General features: G+C 39.4%; 1 protein-coding gene across 3 annotated transcripts in view; it reads left to right on the forward strand.

The window, feature by feature from the left end:
* LOC126299350 (Bardet-Biedl syndrome 5 protein homolog) overlaps positions 1-14,400 on the forward strand; it is an 80,697-nt gene that overhangs the window by 59,583 nt on the left and 6,714 nt on the right. For 2 of the 3 annotated variants that reach the window (XM_049991203.1, XM_049991205.1), the window contains one exon: positions 5,918-6,109. The exons of the other annotated variant lie outside the window; for it this stretch is intronic. In XM_049991203.1, the coding sequence (XP_049847160.1) occupies positions 5,918-6,109 (192 nt within the window). The remainder of the gene's footprint in view (positions 1-5,917; positions 6,110-14,400) is intronic. 3 annotated transcript variants of the gene reach the window in all.

Genomic DNA, 14,400 nt, shown 5'->3' on the forward strand with positions numbered 1-14,400 from the left:
CAAAAATGAAATGTGGATGATATGCAGTTCACAAAAGAACACATTAGAAGCTTCGGAAATGTGATGCTACAGAAGAATGCTGACTAAAAAACAGGGATCGGTTGCTTCAATAATCCTGAAGCAAGGGATCGTCAGTTTGGTAGTGGAGAGTAGTGTAGGAGGTAAACACTGTAGAAGGAGGCCAAGGCTCAAATGCAATAATAAAGTTCAAATGCATGTAGGTTGCAGTAAATGTGCAGAGATGAAGAGGCTCATATAGGAAAGACTAGCATGAACAACTGCATCAAACCAGTCTTCAGACTGAAGATCACAACAATAACAAGGGCAACTAAGATCAGAGTTATTTAATATTCAGTGATGACACCTCAAGGAGCTCATATTGACCAGTGTTAACATGTTTACATCTCCTGACCTCCATAACATCCTTGTCAAATCCTACGACGTTCCCAAAATACTTCCCCTATCTAAAGGTCGTACCCTTGTAATCAACCCTGCTGAAAAACCTGCCCCATGCATTCCTCCACAACCACCCACTCCAGCCCCACCACTGGCAGAACATATGGCATTAAAGGCAGAGCCCTGTGTGAATCAACACATCATATATCAGCTGATGTGTTTACCACACCGACTTGTACATTGGAATGACAACTACCAAACTGGCTGAGCACATGAATAGGCACAGACAAACTGTCTCTCCTGGATATTTAATACCCAGTGGCAGAGCACATGCACCAGTGTAACTCTAGAGATCTAGGTGCCTGATACACCACATGAGCCATTTCTATCCTACACCCAAACGTCAATTTATTGATGTATAGCACAGATGTAGACCATAAGTAGTAAATAATGTGTGTTTGTTGTCAGCTCTGATCCAGAAGCAAAAACACTTCTCACCCCATCTCCCCACTCTCCACATGCAAATGGGCATGTGGGCTGTAACTTCACACTCAGAGAGGAAATGAGAGGAAATGTGTTTATCTTTGTTGTTAAAATCCAGCAGTGGTGAAATGACATTGCACATGCATGGAGTAAGCAAAACTTTCTCCATTCCGCATTACGAAACACAAGACAAGATGACCAATGGCAGAAATACCTGAAATGCATGCCTTGCTCCCTCTCCCACATATTGCTTCTGTGGGCTGGACTGAAACCAGTTGCAGGCTGGATCTGCCCTGCAGCCCCTGGTTGCCACCCATGATCCTTCACATCACTTTGTAAGTTTGCAAAAATATCTCACTCCTCCATGTGTCACATTAAAACTGATTGAGGGATCATGTAAGCCATTTATCCTTATTACTGTTTTCAAATGTTTGTTAATTAATCACAACTGTCTCCATGACTATGTTACCTGTATGCCCAACTGTTTAAAAGTGCAGTTTTCAACAAATTGTGTAGTGGACACCTTGTATTATCATTCTGTGCAACAAATGCTTTCTTACTCAATAAAGAAGTGCCCCAGAATATGATGACATAAGACATTAGTGAACGAAAACAGAAAAAAATAGTTCAATTTTCATGTCCACAGTTTGCTATTATCGAAAATTCAGAATTTGCAGAGCTTAGATGTTAAAAAATATCTGTAACCTGTGACTCCATTTCACATTCTCATCAATATAAATACAGTAAATGTTTCTTGCCAGTGGTGTTGTGTACAGTGCTTGTCTCTTATTTTGTTACACATTATTTTTTTTTAATATCCCATTCCAGTTTTTGTTTTTGTATTATATTGTCAAAGCATTTACATCCATTCATATATCCTGTTTCATAAATTCTAGAATTCTATGATGTGAAACAAATGAAAGGTTAACACCAACTAAGTACAGTAGCTGCAAATTTTTTTTCTGGAAGTCATTTTAATAATTAATAATCATTAATATTGCCATGAACTGTGCTGCATGCCAATGTGTTGTAATGTTAAAGTTGCTGGCTGGTGTCCTGTGGGTCATCAGCTCAAATGCAATCACGAACATCTATTTCAATTTAGTATTTATTATTTCTAGAAGGTTCTCAAAATTTCTTATGTTTGTAATGTTTGTATATTCTGGAATAACTCATGTTTGTGCAAATAACAGCACAATCTCTCCACAAGTTCAGCTGTAAGTATGCATGGTGTTAATAATAAATGTGGTTTCAGTGCTAAGTGTTGTGCTTCATCGATGACCTTACTTTCGGTTTTTGGTCATGATTTTGGTTGTGATGTTACATTATTTAATAAAGACACCCAGTACTTCAAAACATCTACATCATTGTGGCTCCAATCAGCTGTTGCCTACACAGACAAGAGCCAGAATATATGCAGTACATTGTTCCCACAGCCCTTATATTCAGGAGACCATGCACTCCAAAACAGTAGTAAGTCTGCTGTTCATCAGCCATCCATCCTGGAGACACTTGTCAGAACCAGATGAAATAGCTGAAAGGATTCTGCCATGTTGCCAAATACAACAAACAGGTGGGATGACATGATGTGTTTAGCAAATTTGTACTTTTACTTGGACAGCACAGCCCAACAGTGATTTGAGATCAACAAAGAGAAACTCTATTGCTGGGATAAATTCCAAGCCAAACTGAAGAAAACATGTGCTGACAATCAGCAGCAAGTCTGCTTAGTGGAACACCAATTTAGGAACAGGATTCAGCATCATGGGGAAATGGCAGAATCCTACATATAGAATGTTTTGGAGCTACACCAAACTGTGAATCCGAATACAACAGAAGCTGACAAAATCTCACACTTGATAAAAATAGTCACAGAAGACATGTGCCAAGCCCTCCTGATAAAGGATGTCACAACAACAGAGGAATTCATCAAGTGAATGCAACAGAAAAAAAAGTCGGGTGAAATTGGTATGACCGACTCCCAAATGTGGAAGACTATCATGACCTCACCTCTCTCATATGCCAGGTTGTGAGAGAAGAAATACAGCATTTTATGGCAGCCAGAGCTGTCAGACCAAGTAAGCCAGGGACAGCAGCCATGAATGTTGGCTCCAAACAAATGCACCAACCTGGACTTACGTCGCTGCTCTCAAACAACCACTCAGCACCTGATCAATGTAGGTACAATTAACTTATCCTCCAAGTGTAATGTCCTGCAAAAGAACAGTCATATGGAAGACAGGGGACAACATACTGGTCTGTTCTTGCTGTAGACATGCTGGACATGTTATATACTACTACGCAGAAGGAAGGTGAGATTTGACAACAACTACACTACCAAACATCAATCATCACAACAATTCTATTGATGCTGGTTAACTGCAGATGATTTCAGTCGACCTGTGGGATGAAGGCATCAGTGTACCATGGATGAAGTCACTCCCTAATACACCATTACCTCTCCCTAGTGCCGTGACAGAGGTACCAATTGCTCACATGGCCGCTGAACTTGGGAAAATTAAGTTAGGCAACCATGCCACAGATGAAAATGCTCCGTGGGCAAAAATCACCAAGATATCAGGAAACCTCAGTGATGTCATCACCAATGGCCAACTTGTCAGGGTGCTGATGAACTCAGGAGCTTCCTTTTAATCTGGGATGCTTATCTTTACCACCTAAAGAAGACTATGCTCCCTAGTACAAAAACAATTATACTGTGAGTCACAAATGGTAAATACGTCCAGCCAACAGGGAGAATAAATTTCACTAATAGAACGCAGCCCTGCAGATGTGCTGTTTTAACAGAACATAATCTTAATGTTATTCAGGCATGGGACTTCTTTCAGGCATCACTACCAGCCATAGACTGTAGAAAATCAGAACTTGAGATTGGCAAAACTATTCCAACAACCAATGGATACACTGTTCCCATTTTAGTCAGGAACTCCTCAACATGACTGAAACACCTGAACATCAGGGCCTGGATGCCCAGGAGAAGGACCAAGAGTGCTATAATGCCAACCACTGGCCGGTGAGATACAGCATGGGAGACTTGGTATGGATTTTTATGGCTTTGCAGAAAGTGGTACTATCAGAAAAGCTATTAAAACATTAGTTTTGGACATATTGTTTCTTTGTAGCTTGTTGGCCATCACATATGAAGGCAGTCAAGAAGATAAAAGTGCTGAGACATTACCCTTGTCCTCCTTATGACGCCCTAGCATAGTCATGAGGTGTAGATCAATGTGGGGGCTTCTCATTCAAAGAAACTGATGGCCTCAGTGATTGTGAAGCGGAAGGGGCTATCTCCAACCCTTTATCACAGTGAAGAGTGTGTGACAACATGAACTGAACGTGAGGATCCTACAGCACTACCATACAGATGGCCTCTGGTAGTCCTACATCCAGAATGCTGTAGTTAGCCCCAATGGGATCTTCTGAAACAATGGGTCACAGATTCTCCTGAAGAGGGAGCAATTGCATAAGCTGTGCTGTGTGGAGATGTGAAGCAGTGGCTAGTGTTGCTGGTTGGCATGTTGCATGTCACCTGTTCAAATATTAGTTATTTAGTATTAATCATTTCTAGAGGTTCACAATGTTTCTTATTTTTGTAATATTTGTATATTCTGGAATATTTTATGTCTGTGTAAATAGCAGCACACTCTCTCCAGGAGTTCAGTTCTGTTTGTTGTGTCTGTATGTTAGTGCCGGTAATAAACATGCTTTCAGTTCAAACATGCTTTCACTTCAAATTTGTACTTGATTCTGGTTATGACATGACAAGACCAACTATAATGGAGCATTATTGAATTACCAGAAAACCACTGCTTTTGAAACCACTGCTGTTTTGTCAGTTATACTATAAAGAGATTGAAACATTCTGGCAGATTGAAACTGTATGTCAGACAGGACTTGAACATAGATCCTTTGGCTTTCATGGACAGATTTTCTATTGACAGAGTTACACATGCTTTACATCTTCAGGTAGAAATCTCCTACTCTCTAGACTTCACTGATGTTCTCCTGAATGCCTTGCAGGGCTAGCAGTCATGGCAGAAATGATGTTATGGAGAAATGGCTAACCGACAGTCTAATAAATATGAAAGAATAACAATAATATGAGTGCTGTAAAAATTGAAACCTATTTGAAGTGACCATTCTTACTTATTATCTACTAACAGTAGTTTTCAGTTCTCAAATGTAAATAATCACACAATTTGTAGGAGCAGTCACTAGTACGATATGATGTCATTTGAATTTGCAAGGACTCCTACGTCTTGTCATACCTCTGTGGGCAACTTGTTAAATATGTATAGTATTCATTTTGCCAGGTTATGTGAAATAAATAGTCCACTCTATTACTCCACAAGATAATTTCATGGGGCAATCAATTTCAACTGCAAGGAAACGTAATGAGAGATGTTTCTAAATCCAGAACATCCCAAACTGAACATCTTTATTAGCTTGGAAATATGTGGACACAAATTTACCTTGTTATCTATCTGGATATCAATAAATTCTATGTGTGTGATTAATATTAATAGTTGTGAGGCTAAGGCTTGGACTGTTTATTGTGAATCAGTTGTTCATTATGTCTTGGGTCTATCTTTTATATTTGAGTTTAATCAGTGAGTAATTTCACTTGCTTCATCAGCAAATATGAGTTGTTGAACAGACCTTTAATGATTCTGGAATGTTGTTTATGTAGGTCAAAAACATGAGTGGGGACCCAGCACTGAACCTTACAGGACTCTTTCTTTGTTATGTTTCCCCTTTCTGAATTAAATTTTACACACATAGTGCACTTTGCCAGTGCGACCATCTGCACTCTGCATACATGCAAGAGGGTTGCCATTTGTGCAATAACTTTATGGTATTCTAAATATAAATTTATTGCTTATATGTGCTTTGGTTTTGTATTTTTGCTGAACAACCATTTTCACATACGTAGCTGCTATTTTTCTCCATCTTTATTACCACTGTTATTACTATTACTGGAATTACTTCCAATAATAATTTATTTCATTAATATGTCTAGATAAATATCAGACAGTCAAAATTTGGAACAGCTTTGGTTGTAGAAAGTGCAGAATCTAGTGGAGGATATGTGCTCGGTTTCCGAATAGATCCTGCAGAGAAACGGCAGACTGTGTACAAGGAACTGTGTTCGCTGCACAAGGTTTACAGTCAGAATCCAGTATTCGGCGTTCAGTATACAGTTGGTCAACAGGTAACATAACCTTATTGATTATTCTAATAATATTTTTAAAACAATGTCAAAGTCTGCAAATAATTAATTGAAACAAGCAATTGAAGCAGGTTTTGCACACATGTGTGCACACAAACACCCACCCATCCACCAAAACACACACACACACACACACACACACACACACACACACACAGAGGGAGGGGGAGAGAGAGAGAGAGAGAGAGAGAGAGAGAGAGAGAGAGAGAGAGCACGTTCCAAACCTTGGCTAGATTTTATCTTTCAGGACTTTTAAAAATTCCATCTGAGGGCTAGCAGAAAACAGGTAAAAGACAAAATAATTTATGTAGAAGAAAAGGAAAGGTGCTACAACTCTTTAATCAGGAGACATCAAAGTAACAATCAAATAACACTAAAGATTCAAGTTCAATCAGGGCCTCGCGGTCGATATTAGCCACACACAAATACAGACCCAATGGTGGATCCAGGACTTTGGTTTGGAACTGAGGGTAGGCTTTATCAAGGTTAACACAAAAACATTAAAAAAGCATCACAAATTTTAGCTTGCTCGTTTAATGCAACATGAGTCTCATCAGATAACTTTTTGCAGATTCTTCAATGAACTCAACAGGTTGTAGGCTGCCTGGCATATCTTGATGAATAGACATGGCAGCCAAACATATCAACCTGCATTCTGTTATTGTTGTACAAAGGTATGATTTCATTAATTAAAGCAAAGAGGAGCTGCACTCCACACTACAAGTGGATAATGGTAATGTAGCGAGAGTTTGTAAAATAATTTTCATATTTGGGAAAAACTCATTTGTCTCTTGATGTGTCTGAGCTGCTGTTTGTGGGAGATGTTCCCTGCCTCTCCAAAGCTCCTTACAAGAAGTTATTTCTCCTGATAATGAGAGAGGATGAGGCAAGTTGCTGCTGCAAGGACATGCAGCTGCCATGACTGAGTTCAGATTTTCTGTTTTTATAATGGCACATGGTATAAGGGTGAATAGGTAGAGAATGGAAGAGTGTTCTGCTCCTTAAAATCAGCTCCTCAACTGTCCCAGTATAAAATTAGTGAAATGTAAGAAAGCATTTAATCTGAAACAAAACATGACATGACATTATTCTTGTGCTCAAAACTACATAACAGAAGAGAAAGAAATGCTGCATCAAGCAAAAAGTGTATGTAGGTATTAAAGGTCTATTTTACCTGCGATATTCCTTAGCATCAGGTGCTTCTATATTTTGCTGGATGAGTGGAATGTTAGGCAGTTCTGGGTGCCTGCATTGGGATGTCCACTACAACATGCCTTGTGGAAAATTTCTTCATATTTAGTTTCTCTGTATCTTTCCAGAGCTCTTATTATGCTGTCTATTATCTCTTAGCAAAGTATACGATCTAATGCAACAGCCTGAAGATGCCATGAAAGCAAAATACACACATCAAAAAAGTTTTGCATCACCCCAGTTCCTAGAACACCTGAAGATCAACATTGACTGTGGATATTGTTTCACAGATAGAGTCTCTTTGACTGTTCAGAGATGCCACTAAACCCACCCAAAGATGTAAACAACCATGCTTGAGCAACACCTACTAGACGGAGGGGGTCCGACAGCTGATCAGTTCCAGTCATCAGTCAGGCAATACACAGCTTGTGTTGTCTGTAGTTCAACCACACCTAGACAGTCAATACCACGATTTGATCATGTCTGCATTATTACTTTGTGCCAGGAAGGGCTCTCAACAAGGGAAGTGACCAGGCGTTTCGGAGTGAACCAAAGCAATGTTGTTCAGACATGGAGGAGATACAGAGAGACAGGAACTGTTGATGACATGCCTCGCTCAGGCCACCCAAGTGCTACTACTGCAGTGGATGACTGTTGCCTACGGATTATGGCTCTGAGGAAATCTGACAGCAACATCACCATGTTGAATAATGCTTTTCTTGAAGCCACAGGATGTCGTGTTATGACTCAAACTGTGTACAATAGGCTGCATGATGTGCAACTTCATTCCCAACATCCATGGTGAGGTCCATCTTTGCAACCACAACACCATGCAGTGCGTTACTGATGAGCCCAACAACATGCCAAATGGACCACTCTGGATTGGAATCACTTTCTCTTCACCGATGAGTGTTGCATATGCCTTCAACCAGACAATCCTCAGAGACGTGTTTGGAGGCAACCCAGTGAGGCTGAACACCTTAGACACACTGTCCAGTGAGTGCAGCAAGGTAGAGATTCCCTGCTGTTTTGGAGCGACATTATGTGGGGCTGACAGATGCCGCTGGTGGTCATGGAAGGCGCCGTAATGGCTGTACAATATGTGAATGCCATCCTCCGACTGATAGTGCAACCATATTGGCAGCATATTGCTGAGGCATTCATTTCATGGACGACAATTCACGCCCCAATTGTGCACATCTTGTGAATGACTCCCTTGAGGATAAAGACATCGCTCAGCGAGAGTGGCCAGCATGTTCTCCAGATATGAACCCTATCGAACATGTCTGAGATAGATTGAAAAGGGTGTTTATGGACGATGTGACCCACCAACCACTCTGAGGGATCTACACTGAATCGCTGTTGAGGAGTGGTAAAATCTGGACCAACAGTGCCTTGATGAACTTGTGGATAATATGCCACAATGAATATAGGCATGCATCAATCTAAGAGGACATGCTACTGAGTATTAGATGTACTGGTGTGTACAGCAATCTGGATCACCACCTCTGAAGGTCTCGCTGTAAGGTGGTGCAACATGCAGTGTGTGGTTTTCATGAGCAATAAAAAGGGTGGAAATGATGTTTATGTTGATCTCTATTCCAATTTTCTGTACAGGTTCCAGAACTTTCGGAACCAAGGTGATACAAAACTTTTTTTGGTCTGTGTAGTAATCTTAAATACAACAGCAGTTACCATTAAAGGTAAGATGAAGTTGAATAATTTAACAGAAGCCAGAAGACTTGCACTTTCTGATGACAGAGAACTTCTCTCTATTTCTTCAAGGAATTTCATAATAGTCAAGAACTCGTTGAATTGAATGAGTGCACTGTGTCTTTCAAGCCAGTATGTGCCACTCAGATTTTGCAACTTAACGATTTCCACCTCTGGGTGTTTTTCGAGGACAGCTCGCTTGATAAGTTCCAGCCTTTTTACTGACTCAGGCACAAAATTAGTAACACTGCTTACAACTTCCATTATATTGTAACACTAGGCAAAGTGCAGGACTTTTATGTACTGCATTGTATGCTACCAAAGTTTCCAGAAATGTTGGCACTTCTGTCGTAACCATGACCTCTCAAATTCTCAACTTTTAGGCCAAATGACTTAATGCGTGAATGGTTTGACCACTTAATGCAGCACCAGTCAAGTCAGTAGCATATAGAAAGCATATGGGCTCTTAGTATATTGCACCCTTTTGTATATACCTGATACATACATTGAGTTGTTCTGTACCATTGGCATTGGTTGTTTCTTTGCCAAGGACAGCATGATAGTTGGCTTCTTTGACTTTGTCAAGTACCTTTTTCATTACAACAGAATGGCAACAATCAGTCAGCTGATCCTAAGTTGTTTTGCTCAAATATGTAGCATTTTTCAACACTATCTCTAAATGTTTGTGAAGAGATGAATCACCTGAGTCAAAGCGAAATTTTGAAAGTGCTCAAAATTTTCCATGGCCTGTTTCATCATTCAGTGTACCATCATATGGGTGGCCTCCTAATGCTCTCGATCGTATATCTTTACTATAAGAATCAGCTGCACTCTCTTTAATTTAATCATTTCCAGTTTCTCAGTTTTGATTAAAATAATGATGGCCTTTTCAAGATTTTCATATGAACTTCTGAAATGTGTACCTTTCAACACCACCATTTTGTGGTAATTGGTAGTGAGACGGTTTCTAAATATTTTAGTGTTTTTTATATTTGTGAAGTGGACAAGCCACAGAATGCTTGCCCCCTCTATCTGGACCAGGAAACAGTACACAAGGCAAACAAACTGTACCATTGTACTACGCAAGAGTATTTCTTTAGCCATTCAGATTGGAACTTCCTGTTTTGCCCACCTTCTTCTGCTCTGGATATTCATGATTATGAGGTGGTTCTGAAGACTGTGTCAGATGTTTATACTTTTCCTCATCACTGAGGACTTTTCCTATTATACAAGAGAGACCAAAACAATTTTCAGCGATAGTAGTGGATGTACTAGCCACGCTCACTAACACTCATTCTGACTCCGTAACAACAGCAATCAAGGACTGCAACTTTTAGACAATTTAAAGAATCATACATAATCAAATCAGCAACTTACCAATGACTGGTGCTGGAACTTCTTCTCTACAGGGTTATTTAAAAAAGGCCAATAATCCTTTAAGGGGTTAAAATAATACTCATCAGCCATTATTAACAACTTTTTTTTATTTTGAGATCAACTGCAAAATCATGAAAAAATCAACTACTGCCAATAAAAGTTACATACCTAATAACCTACTCAGCCAAAATGTATGAAACAGCTGCCTTTTTTCCTCACAATTTCAAAGTTGATTCTCACTGTAAAAGTTGCTCTTATTAATGAGTACTTTAACCCTTAAAGATTATTGACTCATTTTAGGTAAATAATACAATATAAAACTATTAAATTCATGGCAGCAGAAGTGGGCATGAAAAGAAAGCTACTTTAAAAAGAATTCAAAACTGAACAAACCTGATGATTGATATTGTATTACATTATTTATGTTACACATTACTTCACACTAGCCCTTGTGGGGCAGGCAGGAAGGATCGAGTGCCCAGTACATTCCACAGCCACCCACAGCACACTAACCAAAAGATAAAAAAAAAACTCCTTATTTACATTTTGGTGTAATTTTTTCAAAATTTGACAAAAAAACATAAGCACACAATGATAACAATTAAAAAACACTTTATAGTATATTCTATTGGATTTGATTTGCCAAGCTGTAAACCAAAGGCCTATGTGTACAGCAGCGCAACACACCCACTCATCCAAATTTGTCAAGGATGGATGCAGATGTCTTTCTTTGGGAGTGGGGCTGGGGATGGAGGTGGGGGCTTGAACCTTTTAGCCCTGTTCCACCCTCCCCCTTCCCATCCCCTCCCACCCTCCTGGATCCGCTACTATACAGACCATTCCCACCAACAGAAATACTGAAGTCCAACCCATGGTGAAGTTGTTATGACAAGTTAAACGTTGTGTTAGGTAATGCCAAACATACAAGCAACAGGAGGTGATAATATCCAAGATATCCAAAATTCAGATGAACAACTGCTGGTTGTTATGTTCTACATGGTATGTAAACAGTACAGTGGCATACACATAAATGAGAAGCTATTCATAGTGTCACTTCATTATCCTGCTGGTCTGGTTAGGGGACTTTTTCACATGAATCTTCTCTGACATGTTGGTTAAGTGGAGCTGCCAGTCATGGCATTTCATCTGCTTTCCATCTGTCTCAGCTTGATGCCTTTGTTCCCTGAAACACGAGAAAAACTTCTGGCATGTGGAGGAGAAAGGGAAATAATGAAAAGATATCCAAAAAGGCCTCAACTTATTTAGCACATTCCAGAGCTTAACTTCTGGATGCACTGACCTTCTTAATCCACTTGAATTTAACATCTGCATTTTCTATCTCCTTGCCCAAATATATGAGCCTGCACATACTGCTACCTTTGAGCTCCCTCTTTTGTATCTTTATTAGTCAGCACCTATAATGTATTGCTTGAAAACAGCTTTTCATTATCTGACTGACTGCTCCTACAACCACATATAATTGAAACGCAAAAAAGATAACAATACTCCTTCATTCAAAGAGATTATTATTTAAAATATACATATTTGTGCCCCTTTAAAAGGATGATAATAATTTCAGTGATATTTTGAATGTTTATTATTTCCAAATAGCTGATTTTTTAACCTGAAGTTTCAGTAACCTTTTAAAACATAATTTTTTATACTATATACATTTGTGTGGTGTCTGTTCTGCTGGGCTTGCAATAAAACAGACACCACTCATATGTAGGCGTGACTGACTTGATAACTCCAGTGCAGATGCACAACAGGATCCAACCCTCTTGTGGGAATAAAAGTCTCACTGCGAGCAACTAGGTGAAAGGACAGTGGATGCTACTATCATGTGACAAGTTGGAAATCTGGGTTGGACAAGGAACGTATCCAGATGGCTGAGGTGGTTAAGACAATCCCTCACATTAAGTGAGAGACCTGGGTTCGAGTCCTAGTCCTAGTCCTAGTCCTAGTCCGGTACCAATTTCGAACTTTCGCCATCAAATTATGTCGATGCCCGATTGGGGCTGGTGTTGGTCTTTCCTTCAGAATAATATTTTATACAGTACGTGATATAATATATTCCTCCATTGTTGTCATCTTCACAGGGTGTTCTCATCTCTCTCCATATGATTGTATGTAATGCGCCCACGAACATTTTCGAACATAAACATTTTGGTGGTTGAGGAATAACAAGATGTTACATTATTTCTGTAGGCTTATTTAGTTTGTTGAAACCACCACTTGACTTTGAGGCTACATGTATTTCAAAATTCATTAGATAAAATGTTCTTTGGTCTACCAAAGCAAAAGCCTTTATGCTGTATTCCTCAGGAGCTGCTTTTCAATTGTCACATATTCTGCAGGAGTATGCAATTTCAAATACAAGAGGTGATCACAAAGTTTCTGTTTGAGGGTGTTGATGCAGTGTATATGCAACATACCACCACTTTGATGCAGTTATATAAGCACCAACTCATAGGCAAGGGACTAGTGTGGCATTTGTCTCTTTCCTGTGTGAGTGCAGTAAATGCGGAAATGTGAACTGTGGTGATGGTATTACTACATGCAGGAGCAATGTGCTGTTATTCTTTTCTTGGCTGCTGAAGGACCAACACCCACAGGCATCCATCGGAGAATGGAATATGTGCTACATGATATTGCATGTCCCCATAACACAAATGTCGCAATGCAGAAGTTATGCGAACTCAAGTGTGAGACACTTGAGCATCCATCCTACAGCCCTGATCTCTCCCCATGTGATTATCATGCCTTTGATCCAGTAAGAAAGGTCTTGAAGGGTTGATGATTCCTGTTGGATGAGGCTGTGCAGCAGAAAGGTATAGACTTCTTCATGCAGTAGGACACAGTGTTTTACCAAACAGGTACCTTCAACGTGGTGCATTGGTGGGATGATCCCCTCAATGCTCATGGTGATTTTGCCTAATTAACCTCTTGATTCTGGGCTTTACGCCCTTTGAAGAGAAAATTTTTGGGTGCTCCTCATACTTACCTTGCAATGGTGTAATAAGATCACACACAACAGCTTACTTGTTAGTCTTTTTCATCTCATCTCTAGTGGTTTTATCATCAAAGCAAATACAATACATTAGGTTCATCTGTATCCCCCAGGTCATTGAAATGGGGGCAGGAAAATTTGCAAGTTCCTTCACACAGCAGGAGACCCAGAAAGGCATTCATCTCCACACAATCTGTATTTTGTGCATCACAATATCTGTTCAAGTGTTCATAAATGTTCATCATGTACACATTAGTATAAATAGCTCTGATATCCATCAATTTATCAAAGTAAAGAGAAAAAATTTTATGTGGGAGCCTTCGGTGGCATAGCCAGCACTATAGCACCTGGATTATAAGAAAAGACATTTCGGGTCTTTCCCTATGACAATAGATTTCATCTGTCATTTGGTCTGCCTTTCTTTACTCATATAGTAATCTATAGTAACAAGTGAACTTAATATTTGCTACATATGAATCTGGATCATGCTCAGCTACTTCAGCATTGTCTTCTCCATCTTCTGAACTTTTGTCAGACAGAAACTGTTCATCAGTTCGTAGCTGCTCTGACACAATTCCTTCAGGTAATGGAAGCTTGGACATTTACTAAAAGGACATGAGAAACAAGATTTGAACCTTCCATATAAAGAATGACTACTTCTTAAAACATGTAACTGGTCAGAAAAGTGATAATGAGAAATTTACTTACAAGCTGATAGACATGAAAGACAATGATGGTGATTAAAACACACACATAGTGTCACTTACTGAAATACTAAATAACACAAATGTTTGCATTGGCTGATTTTGCTAAAATACGGAACAATATAAGTAGTTGCATCAGGTCAGAACATGCTGTACAAAGAAACAATGAGTGTAACAGGAATTTTAAGTGAAGCTCAAGGGATAACCACACAAAAGAGAAATTTACAGAGGGATTTTATTCTTCACCTCATGAAAAATTAGCAACAAAAGAAAAAACT

This window comes from Schistocerca gregaria, chromosome X (genome assembly GCF_023897955.1).
Source record: "Schistocerca gregaria isolate iqSchGreg1 chromosome X, iqSchGreg1.2, whole genome shotgun sequence".
In the NCBI taxonomy this organism is placed as follows: Eukaryota; Metazoa; Arthropoda; class Insecta; order Orthoptera; family Acrididae; genus Schistocerca; species Schistocerca gregaria.